General features: G+C 39.9%; 1 protein-coding gene across 1 annotated transcript in view; it reads right to left on the bottom strand.

Annotated features, from left to right (window-relative positions):
* Positions 1 to 2,977: 2,977 nt before the first annotated feature.
* GNA13 (guanine nucleotide binding protein (G protein), alpha 13) overlaps positions 2,978 to 20,513 on the bottom strand; it is a 27,397-nt gene continuing 9,861 nt past the window's right edge. Inside the window, exons 2-3 of the mRNA XM_009323768.1 lie at positions 12,627 to 12,677; positions 2,978 to 7,931 (exon numbers count right to left, since the gene is read on the bottom strand). Coding sequence (XP_009322043.1) covers positions 7,359 to 7,931; positions 12,627 to 12,677 — 624 coding nt within the window. The 3' untranslated portion in view covers positions 2,978 to 7,358. The remainder of the gene's footprint in view (positions 7,932 to 12,626; positions 12,678 to 20,513) is intronic.

Below are 20,513 nucleotides of genomic sequence, written 5' to 3' on the forward strand. Positions count from 1 at the left end.
TACTGCTTTCCCCTTTATCTGATAAAGGGGTGGCTTTCTTCTAAGAGAAGTTGACTGTCTTCCAGGCTGCTGGCAACATGACAGAGAGAACACAGGACAGAGCCTGCAACGTAGCTAAAAGCCATCCAAGGTTTGGCCTGGTGCTGGATAGGAGAGAGAAATGGAGATCAGGCAGGGATTTTGGCTCCAAGCATTGCTGCTGTCAATGGGAAGAAGCCTGGGAAGGGAGTCAGCATCTTCTATACAGGCATGATCCACTATATTGAGTATTGGAATAGAGAGTGGGGAAAACTCCCTTTGCTGGATGCATAGGGTCTTGTGCTTCCTCCTGCTCTCTAAGTCCTAAATTAATAAAAACCAGTCTGCACTGATCAGCATCATCATACTGGGTCACCACGTTTCAAACCATCCAGGCAGAGAAATGAGATTTATTCACTTACTGTGTCTGCTGCCAAACACGTCCTACCTTATTCTCCAGCGCCTTACAGCCCTCATTGCCTGAGGAACAGCAAACGCACAACTCGCTGCTTACAGCTGGCAGCTGGGAGGACATAGGCTTTAAATAATTCACCTTCGTATGAAGTTGCAAGCACTGAAGCGGACCTCTGCTGACAACAGCCCAACCCAGTTCCAGGTTTGTCAGATCTAGCGCTCAGCAATTAATCAAACTCTCGGCTTCCTCCACGGCACGAAGCAGAGGCAGTAGCTTGGCTGCACGCATGGGCGGGGACCGCGTCTCCCATCTCAGTGCACATCTCGTTTCTGCTGGATGTTTTGATTCCTTATCTTCGAGTCATCTGCAGCTTGTTTACTGAACTCGGGCGTAAGGACCGACTCTGCCACGGTGCGTTTCACAGGCCAGAGCAGGCCTCGCTCTGTCATCTTGCAGGAGCTTCTCTTAGGAGCAATAGCGAGCAGGAATCGCAGAGCCCACAAAGCTGCTGGTGGTGGAAGTTGCACTCCAGCAGGAACAGACGTCTTGCCCCTCATTTTTAAGCGTGCATAGAAACACAAGGGAAGAGAGCAGAGAAAAGAAACCCAATACTATCTAAAGTTAGGCACAAATAAAACACTGTTGCAGAACCTTGTGGGACTCAATCTATCTGGACCCTTCTTATTAATTTAATTGAATAATTTGCATTCCACACACAGTGAAAACATTTCAGCTTGTGTGGAAAACACAGCCAAGCAGTACATTAGGTGGGCTGGCCACATGTAACTTGATGCTATCACCTTTTTTTTTTCTGGTGGTTGTTGTTTTAGAGAAAAAACCAGCAGGTCTGCGCCAGCGCAGACTCCTGTCCTATTTCCAGCCACGTTCCCCGAAGGGCCCTGCTCGCTTGGCAGCCGCTCCTCCAGCACTTTGCCCTTCAGCTTCTGTACAGCTTAACAGTCAGGTCAGGTCCCCTGCAGAAACAGGACTCCTAAGGTCAGCTCTGAAGCCGGCTCCTGCTGCCGGCGGGGCAGCCAGGGAAGCTCTTTCTGCAGAGCTTCACCCCATTTTCGTTCCCTTATGTCAGTTATTGTGTAATCACCGGGTTACTTTAACAGGAAGGAAGAGGCTCGAAAACCCAACCTACATTCAGTAGTACATGCAATGAGGTATTTTGTTAAATCAAGAGCTTTGTGAAAGCAAAGAAACTTCCACTTGCTCACATAAATCCTTTAACACGCTCCTTCCCCGCCCCTCCTTCGGCTCTGCCCAGCGCTGTCAGACACCGGGCACATCAGTGCGGTGAGGTGATCAGAGCCTGCGAGTTACTGCTGAACAGTATGCCACCACTAACCTATTTCTAATGAGAGCTTTAGTCAACAAGAGATTAACTAGAAGCCTGGGTGAACCTTGATGCAATTACATTTGTAATATTTGGCTTAAAAAAACCAAACCAAAACCAAACCAAACATGATCTGTTGCGTTCTAGATGTTGTTAGTTTTACTCCTCAGGTGGCTGACTGCATCTCAGGAAGTAAGATGTAAGAAAAAAAAAAGCTTTCAAAAAAACCTAAAGAGACTGGTTTTCAAAGAGCAACATCACAAACGGTGTTCATTTGATCTAACTGTTTCAGTGCAAAAAGGTGGTCAAGAGATGACCACTAGGAACAGTGATCAAGAGATGACCCTAGGAACAGGCAGCGCCTGGAATCAAAACTGCACCACGGAGCTGGGTTAAGTTTCAGGGCACGCGACAGGTTTTTAACTCCTAATTTCAGCGAGCAGAGGTGGCTCCTTCCCACGGTGAACTCTGCTCTCCACAATGCAGAGGCTGGGGGAGAGCGTGCAGGTTCCTATTAATCCACAGCAACATTCACATACACTAAGAATTTTTACAGTTTATGTATTCCGATTATCAAGACAAATACTAATGTTGAGCACTAACTCTATAAACAAGCATGACTTGGTCTTAGTATTTTTAGACATTCAGTGCCCGCAGCATGCCAGCTTTCTGAGGGCTGCTGTGGAAAATGAAGCATCTCAGGCCTATAAAAACTGACAAGGAGAAATCAATGTTTTGCTGCAAAACATTGCTTCATATTGCAGCCGGTTGCAAAACATCCAGTGATCCATTTCTAGAGAAGGCAGAGGCTGGCTTATTCAGAAAACAGCTTAAAAAAAAATAAAATCTAACTCTGCAATACTGAGATACATAATTTATACAGAGGCTTGCCACTTAGACCAGAACACACACAAGTGTCATCAGTATTTTAAATACTGAGTACCAACTGGTTGTCAAATGCAAGTCAGCAATTTCCTTTTGCCTCTCTACTGGAGAGGAAGCAATCAGGCTGAACAAGAATCTGGATGAGCCCTTTTAGCAAAGAGCTTGCTTGAGACTAATTCTATTACACATTTTATTTGAAACACACAAGATGTGGCAGGAGCAAAACAGCTGGCCTTAGCCAACCAACAGAAAAAAAAAAATCAGGTGGTTGCCTCCACACATTATTAATTTGAAAAAAAAATTTCATAATACCAACGTGAGGCTGTATATGTTTATTCATCGTCAGTAATTTTTGTACACAAGGCAAATATTAATAGCTGAAAGGCAACACTTTTGGAGAGTATGTACAGAGCAATGTACAAGCGAGTGTAAGAGGTTTTAAACTATTAATCAATTTAACCGTTTTATAAAAAGGAAGTGATGCTTTTTCTTCTAAGACCTCCCTTAGAAATAATTTATTGCCAATCTTAAACTAAAGCAAGGAGAAAAAAAATTTACAATAAAAAGTAGTCCCTGGAAAGTTTATAAAAAGTTAAACATATAAAATTGTAAGCCACAAACATTTATACAAAGCTAATACAAATCTTGGTTTTGTTAAAGATCTATGAGGTTGTTACAAAATATATTTTTACATAAAGGCTTCACGTAAGGTAAGCTCTCACTGCTACTGAAAGCGCAGGAAAGCAGTTTTAAATAGTCTGCAATTCAACTTATTTTCAAGTACAATGCAAAGAAATTGCAAAATGGCACTGTATTGCAATGCTGTGTAATTAAAAAATTATGTTAATGGTACCATCAAATAGACAAGACCTGTAAAGTTAACTTGTGAACAATTCGGTATGGCATGAAACTTCTGATCATTCTGAAACAGGAAATGTTACTGTTGGAAAATGAACCTTCTGCAACCATCCTTAAAGAGAAATAACCAGAGAAGTCTTCCGATGGCAATGGACATGTTAAACATGCACAGTTCTCAGTCTTTAAGCGGTGAGTTGCTCCCAAACGTGGTGAGCAGATGCAGTTTGACCAAGCTATCGGGGACTGATCATAAATACTGTTACTAACCAAGTGTCATGACGCTTGAAACACCCACCTGATCTGAGCAATTTGCTAGAGAAATTCTGATGGGCAAAATTTAAAGCTACTTACTAGACAAATGAGTCCAATATACAGCCTTTGAGATCAATGAACCCACCTGACTTTTTTTAAGAGCAGATATTCTAGAAGAAAGCTTAAGTTTTACACAAACTGATGGCTTACGCTCCCACATACAATATATAAAAAAAGTAAAATTTTTAAAGCCCTGATGAACAGCCACAGTTTTCAGGTATCAATCAACTCAGTTTAACACACTGCAGCAGGGAACAGTCGCTAAAACACCAATTTCACCTTCAAGTACAGGAAGGCTGTACAAGACAGTGGTATATCTCCATACGGTCAGTGATCTTTTTAACAGAGCTCACTCCATCAAAGAGAACTAAGAAAGTTTTGGGAAACTTGATTTTCTACCTGCTTTCCCACCTCCACTAGAAATACGTCCTGACCTTGTACCACAGACTGGTTTACATGAACAAGCTTCACTCTTACTAGCCAACTGTGACTCATTTGTTTGCTTCAGGATAAAAATCAGTCTGTTCAAAACATCAATCCTTCAGCTCTTGTACCAAAATTATATCCTGCTATAAAGAAATAATATTTAGAAACAAATCTAAAGAGAAATACAACAGTACACGCTGTGCTCCTTTTCAGGTAGCTAATGAAGAGCAAGTTTGAAGATGGAAAGGCCAAACGTTGATTCGGTTTGTTTAGCCAGTATGTTAACATAGGAACCATGTAAACAGTTACATCAAGGTTAGTTGCCTCACCCCCTCGAAAGAAGCGGGAGTGGGAAACGCAAGCGAGTGATTTGACTCAGTCATTTCATTAAGGTAATTCATTTCTGCCTGAGATTCATATAGTGCTTATCTACCAGGGCCTACTTTGTGAAACGTGACCCAACATTGCAGGGTCCACCTTGCTATCTTACAGGCCCTGGTGTTCACAGGGAAAGTGATCTGAAAGGATTAAAACCAGGTTTTTTGTGTTGGTTCAGGGGAGAAGCCTGCTGAGTCTTTTTCCCACGTTAGCCAACGTCAGAAGTGCCCAGAGCCTTGGTGGTACTAACTATAACCTTCGACTGACATCAGTTTTGAGGATCTTTAGTAAATTAACAGGTCCCTTGACACAAAATTCATCAACATTTTACATAAACAAATTTGTTTAGACAAATTCCTGGTCATCTTCATATCATCCACTATCCAGTCTTTAGTCTTTTCTGTAATCATCTAGTCTGACATCCTGCAAAACACATACTACAGACCCTCTCCAAATTAATTATTTTAATCAGAGCAGAGAAGCCTCCTTTAAAAAAAAAAGAAACTTGTTCAGACAACGGTCAGCAATGGAAAAAAGCAGACCTACTACTCCTCTTGTTGACTAACAAGGGCATGGATTTGTTCAATTTCTGCTTTCCAACAGTGGACTTTGAGGCTACTAGACAGGTTTGTCGTCTGCTCATGTAGCATTTATAGCTCAACCAAATCAACCTGAAATGGAGAACTTCTGGACTCCCATTACAGGCATGTTGTCCAATCCTTTAAATAGCCTCACTAGCCTTTTTTGAGGTCTCTAGTTCATGATCCTTCTGGAACTGCTCACATATGACCTGAAGATGTCAAACCAGAAGTAATCGTATCCATGTCCAGTAAGGAGGCAAAAATCTACATTAAATATCCCCATCTAAAGATTATATTAATCCTCCTGACATCAGCATTGCACCCAGACTTTATGTTTAGATTATGCACTGACTTCTCCCAAGCTCTTTTCAGAATTCTTTCCTCCCAAAATAGTGCCTTATCGCAGAAATCGCAGACTAATCTATGACTACTCATTGGATGATATAAAAAAATAGAGGTCTTTCAAAGCACCTAACTAAATAAAAATACACTATTCCCCTTCTAGTGACAGGCGAACGAGGTACAGAGATGTTAATACAACTTACAATCACAGTAAGTAAAAGGCTAAGTTCAGAAGACAGGCAGCTTTCCTATGTTCGAGCAGGGACACTGCTCCAAGCAGTGCGAATATTGTGTCACACCTCTTGCCACATGTGCAGTACGTTAATAAAAATTCATTTAAGAAAGTATTGGCCAGCATCATGATCCACAGGAAGTGGCTGGTTCCATGGGGCAAAGTGGCAAACTGAACTGCCTACGTGACACTACACTCTGGGGAAAACTCGGTAACGGCACTACTTTTTAAAACACAAGCTCACAAGCTTACTCTCATTTTGTAGTATGCTGTGTGGTGTATGAGGATTTCTGGGCAAGAAGGTTTTTTTGGGTGTTTTTTTTTTTTTTAATCACATGGCAACAGTAACAACCCCCCTTAAAAAAAAAAAAAAAAAGAAACCGCAATGGAACTTTTGGTAAAATATTCTTAGTCACAAGCAGCACTCTGGAGTATGCTGTGCAACATATTTGGCTCAAGTACACTTAGGATTGCTAGACCCAATTGGAAAGTCTCAGAAAGAACCTCTTTTTTCAGAAGAAAACATTCACCTTCACGGTGTCAGCTACACAAGGCCTCTGCTGGGAACACATATGCTCACATAAGGCCACTGAAAATACCGTAGGAGGACAGAACACAAGGAGGCACTTAGGTTTGCAAGTACTTCTATCCGTCACCAAATGCTTACTGATTAAGATGAGGCACACTGTAAGAAATCATGAAGAAAGTAAAAATAAACCAGTGCTATATTAAAGCGCTTCAAGAACAGGTAAGGTACCTACATGTAACATCTGGTTAGTGAAGATAAGAAATACAAGTTTAGCTTGCTCCCCCCTTCCCATATCAGAATTTCAAGAGGACCGTATCATAGTGCTCTGTGCTTTGCCATGGCTCTAAGACATACGTACAATGCAATAGAGTGAAACCGTGTACTGTGCCATTCACTAATTCCTTGTCACTAGACTTCTGCCTGCGTTAGTACTTCCTGCCAGGTATGTCTGAAGCTCCCAATCTAAGTATTTTTAAAGCATCTCCTAGTCAAACCCCATGCAAAGATTTATACTTAAACAGGAAGTACGTTACACCCAGGAATCCTAGCTTCAAATAGATGATTCCAGCAAGGGATTTATAGGATTTCTAACCAACAATAGACCTGAGAAATCATAAGTCAGCTATGGTATCACAGTCTTCATAATGAAATTAGATCTAAAAAGTTTCTCCCCCCCTTAAATTACTGCCACAGTCTAACAATTGCAACAATTTCACTGAAGTTTGGACTTGGAATTTTGAAGGTGGAATGAATTTTCTAGGATAACATACACATTCTTAAAAGGTCAAATTTATCACTTTACAGGTAACTTAGACAAAGGTCTGCTATAAAATTACAACTTGAGTCAACTTGAAGCTACACTGGAAGAGATTAAGCCTGAATTTCTGCAGAAATTGGCAATAATGTGTTCAGCAGCAGCTTTTAGCCACATATCAAGAAGTCTGACAGGATCTGGATTTCTCTACTCCTGCTGTAAACTTCTAGTTAAAAAAAAAAAACAACACACGAAAGTTACTCAAATAAAAATGTCTTTTTGCACATCACTGTAACATAAGCTGCTTGAGGTTGTCGTGAAGGATGGTATCCTTGACATCACGGAAAACTAGCCGGATGTTTTCTGTGTTAATAGCAGTGGTGAAGTGGTGGTAGAGGGGCTTCTGCTGCTGGTCCCGGCGTTTAGTACGAAAACAATCCACCAGGAATTTTTGGACATCTGTTAAGCAGTGGGGATCCCCTTCAAACTCTGGAAAATAGTCTTTGATGCTCACTTTTTGTACTTTTTCCTCAAGCAAGTCCGTCTTATTTAAGAAGAGAATGATTGAGACGTTGCTGAAAACCCGGTTATTGACTATTGTTTCAAAAATGTTCAGGGATTCCGTAAGGCGATTCGTTTGCCGATCCTCCATAAGCACTTGGTCAAATTCACTCGAGGAAACAAGGAAGAGTATTGATGTGACACTGTCGAAGCATTCGAACCATCGTTTCCGTTCTGACCTTTGGCCACCTACATCAACCATTTTGAAAGGAACATTTTTTATTTCAAAGTCGTACTCGTGAATCCCTTTTGTGGGTCTTCGTGCCAGCAGTATATCTTGCTGTGAGGGAAGATAATCCTAAAAAAAATAAAGGAGAGTTTGCCGATTAGGATACAAGTCACAGACATGGTGGCTTGCAATCGAGAGAAAAGCTTGCAGAGAAACAGCCCGATGTTTTGAATAAACATACACATGTATGTATATTTGTACGCTAACACTGAAGCATTTTGGAAAGACCTAGAGCCCAAAGCAGGAAACACACCCAATATTAAATCAAAACATGTACCCCAGAAAACTGAAGCTTTCCATTTGCCACATGACAAGGATCCATAAACAACCTGAGAGGTGTACCATCAATTCCTCATGCCAGTTTCCCCTCATTCTGGATTACTTTACGTTTCATTCATCCTCTTCCCACAAAGCTGGGAAACACACTGGCTGCCAACACTGCAATGCAGCAAATGGGGTCTCAGACAGGTTTCTCAAATCAGTAACCACGGCAGTATCCCATTCTAACTGTGGGCACTCAGTTACTCCCATGTTCTCGTGCATACCGCACAACTGCTTCTAGGAAAAAAGAGCTGCTCCACTAATTTTTAAGGCAATCAATTATGCCAGAAAAGCAAAAGCTAAGCAGCTTACTGTGTTTGTGCCATGGATCTTTTGCATCCAGCTATATTGGTCCAAAAAGTCACTTCTATTAGCTGTGTGCCACACCTGTGAGCTCACAGCCTGATTTTGTCCAAAACGTACTGTGCAATTAGTAGAATAGGAGAAGAAACAGGCAGCTGAGGACAGCAGCCCCTTCCCATTAGTACAGCCTAGGAGGACACCCAAGACAGCTGTACCCTGAAGTTCTCCAGCCTGCCTTTTCTCCCAGAATTAAATAGGCAGGATAAGTGGGGGTTTTTTTACTATTTTTTTGACTGTTACATGAACAGTCATCATGAATGGATGCAGGAAGAGGAATTCTTATTAGTCAGCTTTTGACAGCATGAAATTCAAGACTCGTATTGGGGATTTCTTCATTCTTAGTATTACACTTCTGCATATGGTCCAAGTCTTTCTGCTATTTAAAAAGTGTATCTGTAACAGACAGCTGGCTGACGCTGAAGTTTGAAGCTTTGTTGTTCACTTGTTATGGAAACTCTTCCTTACATTTTTCCAGCATTTCTCACAACTTCAGAGAGAGTGATTTAGGTGTCAGAGTTGGAATTTTAGTCTCCTCTTAGTGAATGATCTACGATCTTCCTTTGACAGTGCCAGTTACCAGACTCGGAGCTTTTATAAAGATGTGTTAAGACCATGGTCCAGAAAGTCTGATTCAACGAATAAGCTGGGGTGGGGAGCACACACACACAACTACATGGCAATTCAAATACTGGTATTCCAAATTTAAGGCAGCTGGGCAAGTTTGATCCACAGCCTTTAAGAAAGCAATTTTAAAAATCATGAAGTGAGCGTAATGTTCCAAAAACTCAAGGATCACTTTGCTTTACTATGTAAGCTCAAAAGTGAAACTAGCTAGAGAGACACTTTTGTTTGAACTCCACGGTTTCTGTATTCGAGCTGCCCATGACTAAGGCACTGATTTTTATCGTGGCACGAATTACAAAGCAGCTCTCTGAAGCACAGGCTCCCCACCCTGCACTTTTTGCTATAGTACTATTACACATCCAAAACCCGCACCACCTAAATCTGCAGGAGAGTTGAACTGCTAAAACAGTACTATGTTCTCTTCAAACTGAGCAACAGATGTGCTGCTACTCCCTTGTCCGATTAAAAGAAGCAACTTTAAAGGGTAAGAAGATTTTTCTCTTCAGATTACATTTATCGTGGGTCTTTTCTACCAAAAATTGTTAGGGCAAACAATCAGAGGAATAGAGCAATGACTGTATCAAATGTCATTCGGCACATTTGAAGGGATTTTGAGTAAAGCTGACTGTTAACATTTAGGCAAGAGAATGTCACAGGTTCAATGCTTATTCCATCTTTCAAACAGGAATGTATAATCTTTTGTTATTCAGGAAGTTAGTCTCAAGTTCTCAGAACAAAACCAGAAAGTCTTAGGAAAGCTCAAGATGGATTCAAATTATTAAAGTAAGTAAATAAATAAAATCAATTAATATAATAGGCAAAGCCATATATACCTTCAACATCGAAACAAGAGCACAAAGCAAACTCTTCTGGGAGTTGGCCTGTACTGTTTATTCAGTAAAGCTTTCAAGAACAAGGAGCTTATCGGTAGAATTCCTGACAAATTCCCTCTCGAGTATTATTACTCATTTAAAATTCCTTCCACACTTGCAACCACAAATAAAATCCGTTCAAGTGCTTTCAAATTCTACATGCACAGAAGACCCACCATGTTTTATACCAGATAATGTCTGCTCTGATGCAGCAGTCTGCAAATGAGTGCACTGGAAGTCAAGTTGCTTGGTATACAGCCATCATTTGGCTACAGGAAACTAAATACAACAACTCCTAAGAAATCTCCCAGTATTTTAGTTATCTTTTTGAAGGATGATTACGTTTTCTCCTTCATGCCCAGATCCTTGGGACACCAGCAGCTTGCCACTGTAGCAATTCTGAACTAGCTCCTTTCTCACTGTTGACCCCATTCTCCTTATCTGAAGACGCAGCATTAGGTGAATATTCTCCTTGGACGGCACTGAGTATTGTTTTCGAAGTCCCTTCAATGTTTCACCATTGTCAATCGGTACTTTTCCTGCAAGCATCCCCAAGCACACTCTTCCTTTTCTACATTTCGCCCCATCTTCCATGTTGACTGTTTTCTTTTTCACCTTATTCCTTTTTCTGGGGGGTGGGGGAGTTTTGTTGTTTTTTTGTTTTATTTTCTGTGCAGCTCTTCCCAAGGATACATATTGATACTGACTCGGAACATGTGCTTTCTTCCTGAATTATCTCCTTCCTCAAATTCACTACAGTCTGTTTTCTTCTAAAGGACTTCTTTTGGTTATCAGGTAGCTCTTTTGGCTATCACATCACTGTTTGCCTAGTTAAAATTAGAATTTAAGGCATGAGTAAGATCCAATCACAACATGGAAAGCAATGTCTCTCTATGAGATATTTGAATACATATAGTCTGCACTGGCAGTTGAAATAACAACAAACAGTTGCAAGGAATCCAGCTGATCCCACATGTATATGCCAGCCAGCTACTCCTATTTTGCTGATCTGATTAAATCTGAACATTAAGTTCTCTTCCCTACGCACTGTTATCATCAGCTCCCTTTTGGCAAGAGGCACATGAGCTCCCTTTCAGCAAGAGGCACATGGATCGCAGGACTATCTGTTTATAAGCAATTCAGTTGCAGGCCAGCCCAGTTGTATCAGATAACAGATAAGAACAGTAAAATACTTTGTATTAATACAGTTTGGGGAAATAATCATTAGACAAATCTTGCATATAGATAAGAATAAACCAGAAGAACCTATCAAATCTTTCACTCAGTTACAAAACTTAGCTAGCACTTTTTCTACAAGACCTAACATTTTCTATGACAGCAGATCTTGAAGAGTCCCTCTGTATCTCAATACCATTTGGTCTAACTTTAAACCAGAAAAGTTGTAATTCAGAGCTCAGCATTCCCACAGCAACATCAGACCTACAATAAGTGTGTTTGTGTATATAAAAACATAAAAAAACTAGTGACTTCAAGTTTCACACTTTAATCAAAGAATGGACCAAGGTTTCTAAATAAAGAACTTTGAAAAGAAGCTGCAAAAATCTTTACCCAAATGTGCGCAAATGCCTGGGGTGGGGGGGGAACCCCCAAAACCTTTGAAACTAAAGTGGCATTGGATTCAAAGACAATGAGAAATCCACCATTAGCAGAAAGTTTAGCAGTTCATTAAAGTGAGTGCAGTTCTGGTCTTGCCTTGTAACTCAAGACCCAATCAGAATTCAGAGAGCGAATGCTGGAGTTCTCAAGCAAGGTATCTGGGAGGCGTATGCATTCTGCACGATCACCAGTGCTCTAGTTAGAAAAATGACAGTTCAAAGCAGAAAAATAGTCTGTCTTAAAATTAAATTTTTATCCGTTAAAAAGAAAAATGAAATTAAGCATGATGTAACAGGATTCAATTGAAGTGGTTTGGATTCCTTCATCATTTGTTAGCCATCAGCTGGAAATGACCATGGAGAAACTGCCTCCCCATGGAGTTCAAGCTAGCATTCCATTTTAAAGGCAGTTTTTCCACATGCCATTTCTGCAATACACAACTAATGAGTATTGCCATACAACTTCATTACTGAAGCAGTAACCAACATTGCTATCAGAAAGTATTCTACAGAAGTTTCAGCTTTTTCCCCCAAAGAAAACAGATTTTATTCTGTACCAAGTTTGTTTACTTTAAAGTAGATACTACAGAAAGGTACCACTGACCTGTGCACTGATTTAACTTAGTGTTCCTAACTGGATATGTAAAAACAAAAGCAGTCATTTTTGGTTATCAATTAGTGTTGAAGTGCTACTTTAACAGTCTTCTGACTCAACAAGCACTTGTAACTTTTTTTTTTGTTCAATTTCTACAAAAGTTTTATTTCCAGAAAGTCTCTTGGCCCTTGCCTTGCCCTGTGTTTTTGACATGTCAGTGATGAACTGCTGAGATAATGGGACAGTCAAAGTTAACTAAAGATAAAGTTATTTGAGTAGCCACTAACTACATTTTGTCTGTTTAAAACTCAGATATCAAAGACTACTTAAAACTCAAGGCTAAAAAAAAAACAAAAACCAAAACCAAACTTACTTGTTCTCCAAGTTTATCCAAGTTGTCCAAGAAATACTTTACAGATTCCCCCTAAAAACAAAGCAAACAGTTACTTAAGTAAGTGGCACACTTGATCCCAATAGTTTATATTCTGAAGTCCAGTTAATTTACCAAAACCTAGATTTAAGTGTTGTAAGCTTTAATCACTACCATTTTTTTAAGCAGCTATCCTAAGAACACAACTGACATTTTATTTTTAGGCCAGTTAATATTTAAGCTTAAAAGCATAGGTAGGCACATTTATAATAGTTAAATTCTTTCCAAGTTTAGAATTGCTAAATAAATCCTACAGGGAGTATCAACGAAGCAACCACACCTTCATTATGAAAAGACACATTCAATTCTTCTAACCCTTTGAAGAGTCTGCATTCAGGTACAGGGATTAATCACTGGAGATAAGTTAATTTATAACTGCATGGCCACACAATCCCATTCATACAGGTACTTCCCCTGAGCACAGCAAATGACTAGCAGAATGGAGCATGAGAAACCACAACAGATGAAGCATTTTACTAAACTTTCCTATCAGAGACCAAGTTGGACAAGAACTCCTTACTCTGGGAGTAATGAACAGAGCCCCGCACTGCCATACTGCATGCTACCACATCTACTATACAGGTTATCTTCTGGATTCAAGCGATCACTGTCCTTGCAAATAGTAACTGCAGTTCTTAATCCCTCCAGTAATGCGGAACTAATGATTTTTTTATTGTAAGTCTTAACTACAGTCAACTCTCCAGAACTCTGTTAGGGTGCTGGGATTAAGGAAGAACTCTTGCAATGAACCTGAGTTCACTTGCAATAGGTAATGTACTGATTGAATTTATTGCAACGGAAAGTAGTACCTTTTTAGGATTCTCAGCATCATCACAGAAGCAGAAACATTCTTCCTTTTGAAAGCTCTTGATTACCAAACTGTAATTTATTTACTATAAACTAAATACAGAAAAGAAACCATCTGTTTTCACTCTGCGGATGGAAGAGCAAGAATTCTGACTGAATTTTCTTGATGAGAAATTCAAGAAGCATCCAATGCTGGGGTGACTCCATTTAAGTCAGACAAGTCAATTAGGACAGGAGTTACACCCTGATAATGACTTCCCCTCACTTGAATTTGAACTCTGCAAACTTATCTAGGAAGAATATCAAACCTCAATATTAAACTGTGTCATCTAAGCAGCAGTAAAGTAGGGTAGGGTAAATAACAGTCCAAAAAGGGTTCTGGCAGACATATAAGCCAGGTACCTTTGCAAGTTTCCAGGTACTAAAAAAAGTTACATAATACAAGTAGATACCGCACCTTTAAGTGTGCAATTTGAACATCAACTTTTAATTAGGGAAGACTGGGACTTTGGTTGAAACATGCCTTGTGCTCAACACACCTGCAGAAGAGTCCAACACAGTTGTACTACCTTATTTTACCTTGTATTTGGCTTAACACTACCGATTTTCTCTAGGGTGACAAACTGCAGCAGTAACACTAACCATTTTAAAGCCTGGTGGCACACAGCAGCAACTGCTTGCAATGATGGCAGTATTTTACACCTACATCTTTTTCAGCACTTCAGAAATCCATTCTAGCCTCAATCCTGTAAGAAAAGTGTACGGGGAAGAGCATTCTTATTTCACAGAAAATAAAAATGCAGAACCTTGATGCACAAATCCATCAAGCTTCCCAAGCAGAAGTAACAGGATCAGAATTCAGGCCTTCCAAGTACTAAGACCACTGTCTGTAGCTGAATGTTAAGACAAAATAAAGTTTAAGGTCAGACTTAATTTCTTTTTTAGGTCCTAGTAGGAGCTGGCAACCCTCCTTCCCCCACAGGACTATGTACAAATCAGCCAGATTTCAGACTCATTAAGTGGAAGTGCTTATTCTAGAATACCTGGGCCTCAGAGGCTGTAAGTATGCGCGCATGTGTGTGTGTGTGCGCACACGTGCATGCATACATATACTTTAATCTTAGACAGCTCTTTTTTATATAACTTACGGCAATGCCTACTCACTAAAGAAGCATTAACTCCGCAGTACTGGAATGGATGAGTTACTACCTCTCCTTTAAGTCCCAGGGCTTACTGCTACTGCAATGGATTGAGCAGTTGGAGCAGACAAGTAAGCCACAGTCTGTAAAGGTCACAAAACACCCTAAGAAGCAGCTTCTGAAAAGAGGGGATTTCCTGAAAACACAAACACAAAATACATCGGCCTGCAGCAACAGCAACGCTCTAGAGCCACATATCCAACAGTAAAATAACTGCCAGAAAGCACACCAAGAAGACTGCTTAGCTTTGCAGGCTGTCATGTATCAAAGTCAGAGGCAGACAAATATCAAGGTGGCCATACTGAAACTCAAGAGATTAAACTATAAAAGCCATCAGTTACAAGCATAATACAGTTATAAGCAGTGACATACCAGTTTCCCTCCTCCACATCTTCAGCTCAGTCACTGGGTTCTTCCCTTATGAAAATCTATTCAGACAACTAATAAAGACATACCAAGCAAGTGCCATCAACATGACTCAACTCTGTATTTAAGGATAAAAATTGTTCAATCATTGGCTTTTATCAATTTGCATGGCATCAAGAACTTAAAACAGCTTCAAATTCATCATCTGTTCTTCCATCACGTTCCAGACACCCCTCCATATCATACAGCTACAAGCCAGTGCCTTGACTACTGGTAATTTTCTATCTGACCTGGACATCTTCATATTAGCAGGCTAAGCTCTGCTAACTACAGATGCTCTTGAACCACAAACTACCACGACTAACAGATTGTTATCAGAATGCACTACTGTAGAACTGAAGAGTTTTGACCCATTTTAAACAAGCTTCAAAAAGGCGGCATTACAAAGCAACCAAGCGAGACTGCTGATCCTTTTCCAAAGGGGTGAACCTATGTATTTTATGCAATAACAAAGAGAAACCCACTGACAACAACCAAGGAAAGCCTTAATGCCAGCAATTGTTAAAAGTGAGTAACTAGATCTCACTCGGTAAATTGATGACAGTGGCTATATTTAAATGGCTGTATTCAACAGACAGTTGTCGCATTCTAAAATTTCCCTTTAGACAAACTGTAAACTCTCTGGTTTACCCTAGATGGCTAGAAAAAAGAAACTGGGTTTCCCCACTCTGCTCCACTAACTCCAGTGTGGCTCACCACGTCCAGCCCCTACCACGTGGCTGCTACAGCAGTCAATCTGCTGCAGTCATGCCACAAAGGAGCCACACCAATGACAAAATCAATAGGAGACTGAGAAACAGCAGGATCTACCCCCATCAAAAAACTCCACAGTTCTCCATTATATTCCTGTTGTCTTCACACCCACGTTCTGTGAGCACATACGATGGAATTTAAATAAAAGATCTAGTTAGAAAAATATAGTGATGTGAAAGTCTTTAATTAGTCACAGGTAAACTTTTGAGGTTTTTCTTTTAAATGCAGGTGAACCCTTTAAAGTCATTTTTACAGTTGAGCAGTTCTGAACTGCAAACCTCCGAAGTGTGGTTGAAGGTTACCAATGACCTGTTACACTGCAGGAACCATACCATTGAGCCTTACTCCTCCACTGCCCGCTTCCTTCTACTTAACGTAAAACACAGGCCCAAAGATGCCAACAGAAGTGACAAAGGCAAACGCAGGTTTGAGCGCATTTCTCATATGCATGTTGACATACTGCAATAAAGCAAACTTCTTGAACACACACTAATACAACAGAATGAACAGCCTACACATTAGCTTCAAAGATCTTCCAGTGTTAGGTGACTGCGCTTTTGCTCTTTTAATACAGTATTAAAATAAATCATATCAGAATATCAGATTTTAAGCAATCGCTTTGCTTGTAGAAGATGACCTTTTTTGTTCAGATGGAGTATACACATCTCAGCTGCAGCCCTTCAGCCTCCTCCTGATTCAGAAATGCATGCCAACCACAGGAAGTTGACTGTTAAATAACTTTATTCATAACTGTCAAGTATTCCATTTTCAGAAATGTTTGATTCAAAACAGCCTGTGTGCCTCCTGGAGTCTTGTGATCCTTACTGAAGAAAGCCAAGCCAAGTCATTTCATCGTGAACATACAAGTGATTTACAAGAAAACACAACTAAATCATATTCTTATCAAGGTACTTGATGTTATAACAACAGCTTCCCTTACAACACTGCATTTATTTTAACTAGTCTTGCTCATGCCTGTACAATGAAATATCTCAAGTTTTATGTAATGCACTCTTTCTACAAAGACAGGATTACAGCACATATTCGTCATTTACCTGTAAGACAATAGTGTATTGTAACTGCTCATGTGGTCTTCTGAAGTAAACCAGATTAGTTATCTTTTATAAACAAAATATGGCACAGAGAAACATTACTGTCTGAAATGTTGCTAGTTACTTTGCCTAAAGCAAAGTAACCACAAAAATATTTTGGGGGAGGAAAAAAAAAAAAAAGACTACATGAAATACACAACAGATGAACACATCTTTTAAACCCAGGAAGTGGCACCAATTTATTTGGTTTCCATGAAAACAATGTCAGCAATCTAAATATGATTTGTTGAAACCTTAGCATGGCCAAATGGCTTTTTAGCTGTTCTAGGGGAACACAGACACTACATTTTTTCCAATAGCAATCACTTAAAAAAAAAAGAGAGAAAGCATCAAACAAAGGTTTAGTCATCACAAGGTTTAAAGAAATGTACAATTTATCAAACCATCTACATTTGGCTGCAAGTTCAGTGGAACACACTGAACTGAGAAGACTTGTTAAGTATCTGAAAGAATAAATCAGGTATTTAAAGAAAATAGGAGATATAACTTAGTAACTCTAGATTAGAATTATAGAAACACCAAACATTTTCTCCTCCTGACCTTACTTGAATTTCTAGGAAAAGAGAAACAAAGATTTCCTATTTTATTAAATAAGAAATCCACAAAACCACAAACAAACAAAAACAACAACAAAAAAGCTTTTTTAAAAGCCTAGTTTAGAATAACAACAGGTAACTACAATGTTTTTAGGCTGGCATGTACATGCCCAAATTGGCATGCAAACCAAACCATCCATAACATGGGAAAAGCAGCTTGAAGGAAGAAAGATGATGGAGGAATAACCAGAGCCTTAAAATTCTGCATCTTACAAGACCCTAGTAATCCTTATAGCATACACTTCATTATGTATAGGTTTTTTCTGTTAGAGGCTTAACACAGATAAATCCATGTTTGAGGATTTTGGCAAAGAATCCAGAGAAAAGAATCTCTAACCTTTATTTTCTGGACACCCCACCCCAAGCTGATTCAAAAGAAGACTGACTGCAAATCAATATTGCTGCTACTGAAGTTTCACCAGATGTCTTCTGAAATTTCAGTAATAAGCACAGAGATAATTAATGGATAAATGTTTTAGTCAAATCAATGCAGATTTCCTAGTGGGAGAGGTATTAGAGAGCACTACAACCTCCTCCCCCTCCACCCAAACGAGGGATGTCCATAACATTACACGAGAGGCAGATGATACATTTATGCCATGAATGCACCTAGCCCTAATTATATTATTGAGCTCAAATCCACAATTGTCTTGATTGTTAGACCAGTAGAAGTGGAATCAAGTCTTATGTCGAGACATTGAATTGGTTTGGTTTCTTTTACTGGCCTCAGACTTGGAGGTAAATAAAATAATCTTGGTTCCTTCACAGCTTTCAGGTTTCTACAAATAAACTTCTCTCACCAGTCACTCCTCCCAGTGCTTTCTAATGAGGATTCCTCTTTCCAACACGCCCCAGTCAACAGTATAGGACAAAACTTCTACACATTCATACCTGTAACTTGTTTATTCAAAGAACTAAATTTTTAAACCAGATGCTTTCCCTATTTTATAGCAGCAACTTACTTGGTATCTCCTAAGGTGAGGGGAAACAATTTGTTTCCCAGTTGCCACTCCTATGCTCTAACACTTGATATAGTGCGCTCTGTTTAAGCAGCAATTTTATTAGCAGCATTTCAGGAGTTTATAATAAGCATATACAATAACTATTTTTTAATAAGGGCGCTAAAGGTATTTTGGGAAAAGTGTCGAGGTAAGCAACAGTATATTTACTTACCAACCTGCAAGTCTGGGTCAAAATATTTGAGAGTGTGCTAACAGAAAACACATTTCCTGGAGAGAAGTATGTTTCCTTTCTCTAAGTGTTAATTATGGCCAAAGTTATGTTAGAACTAGCACAAACTGGCACTCCCGCCAAAACAAAGCAGTTCCCATTTATGCCCACACGAGCATTATTGCAGCCATGTGCAGAGCAGCCAACTGCTCTGTGTTAAACTAATTGCTCCCTCCCTAAGAAGAAAGGGCAAACTGCTTTAAAATGGCACTGCTGCCAGTGGAAGCATTAATGGACCAGCCTTAAAAGGGCTAAAGCACAGATACTGTATGTCAAGATCAGACATTTCAGGATCTCCTAGCTTCTTTCTCTCCGGCTCAACCATTTGAATAGTCATTTAAATCTGATCTGCCCATGTTCAAAGATAAAATTTAAGTACATTGGGATTAATTGCCGCTTCTTTGTGAGACTGGAGAGTTTCAGACACAGGCTACATTTGCTTATACAGGAGTACAAAACAATCCTGTTCTCCACCAATACACATCACAAATGCGTCACAGCTCGTCCTACCTCTGAGAGCACTATCCTATTTCCTCTTTTCAGCACTTCCTGCGTGCAGCTCAAGTTGTACTTGACTTTTTTCAAAGCAATCAGAACCGCATCACGCGGTGTAGAAGTGAAACCTGTCTTGTGTTCAGCCACACAAACTGAGTATCTCTCGGAAAAAAGGAAAGGTTGAAATCCTGACTCACAGAAGTAATCACTTGTAAAACCTTTTGTATTCAGAATTTGTATTCAGAACAGCTGGATCACACTGGGTGGAGGGTGCTCAACAGCATGAAGGGGAAGAGTCACACTAAGTTTATTTCATGACTGACATTTTTGTCTTGCATAATGGCGTTAAAGAAAGGCGAAGGGGTTTAAGAAGGGTTTTAACCCAATAATATCCCTTTAATCTGTTATCCCCTATTTACCGTGTGATCCAATTAATCCATAATTCTCAAAATGTGGATAACAAATGGAGGAGGACAGAGCACGTCGACCTGAGCTCTTGCACTACAACTACCCAGCAGCATCTGCAAGCTGCTGGGTACCCAGGAGCATCTGCTACTGCTGCCACACCCAAACAGTTGTGAGTGAAAGAGGGGAGGTAAGCCAAGCCGTGAGCAAGTCAGTCTAGAACTAAATACTCCAAACAAGGCTCCAGTATCAGCTGTTTCCCCTTCTCGCCCTGAATTCAGTTTTGCACTACCCTTCAAAGTGCCTCATTCACTTACACAATTCAGACTCGGATTTTCTCCAATCAGTAGAGCATTTCCACTGTTTCAGATGTAACATGCTATCCCAATTAACCAAATGAAGATGTGATCAAGCACTAAGCAGAACTTAATCCGCATACTAGTATACCACAGAGCAAACTGTTCCAGTTCTGAATTACTTTCCTAAGAGGGAAGAAATCCAATTTCATTTTTCTTAGCTAGGTATCCCTCCCCTCTCCTGAACAAGGGATGTAATTGCCAGATTGTTAACAAAACTTGCTTAAAAATATGAACATTCACTACAACTTTTAGGCATGAAACAGCATTCCATTAAAGCCTACAGATCAACAATTTCTTCCATGCAAGGCACTCTGACTACTTGGAAACCAGGATGTGCCATATTCCATAAACAGCTGAGAATTTTAAGAAACTGCATAGCTTTGAGTTGTATGAAGTGATATTCTGTTTGTACAACTCAAGAGCAAAACCCAAAAGTCTGCTGAGACTC

Source organism: Pygoscelis adeliae, unplaced genomic scaffold, assembly GCF_000699105.1.
Source record: "Pygoscelis adeliae isolate BGI_AS28 unplaced genomic scaffold, ASM69910v1 Scaffold75, whole genome shotgun sequence".
Taxonomy (NCBI): domain Eukaryota; kingdom Metazoa; phylum Chordata; class Aves; order Sphenisciformes; family Spheniscidae; genus Pygoscelis; species Pygoscelis adeliae.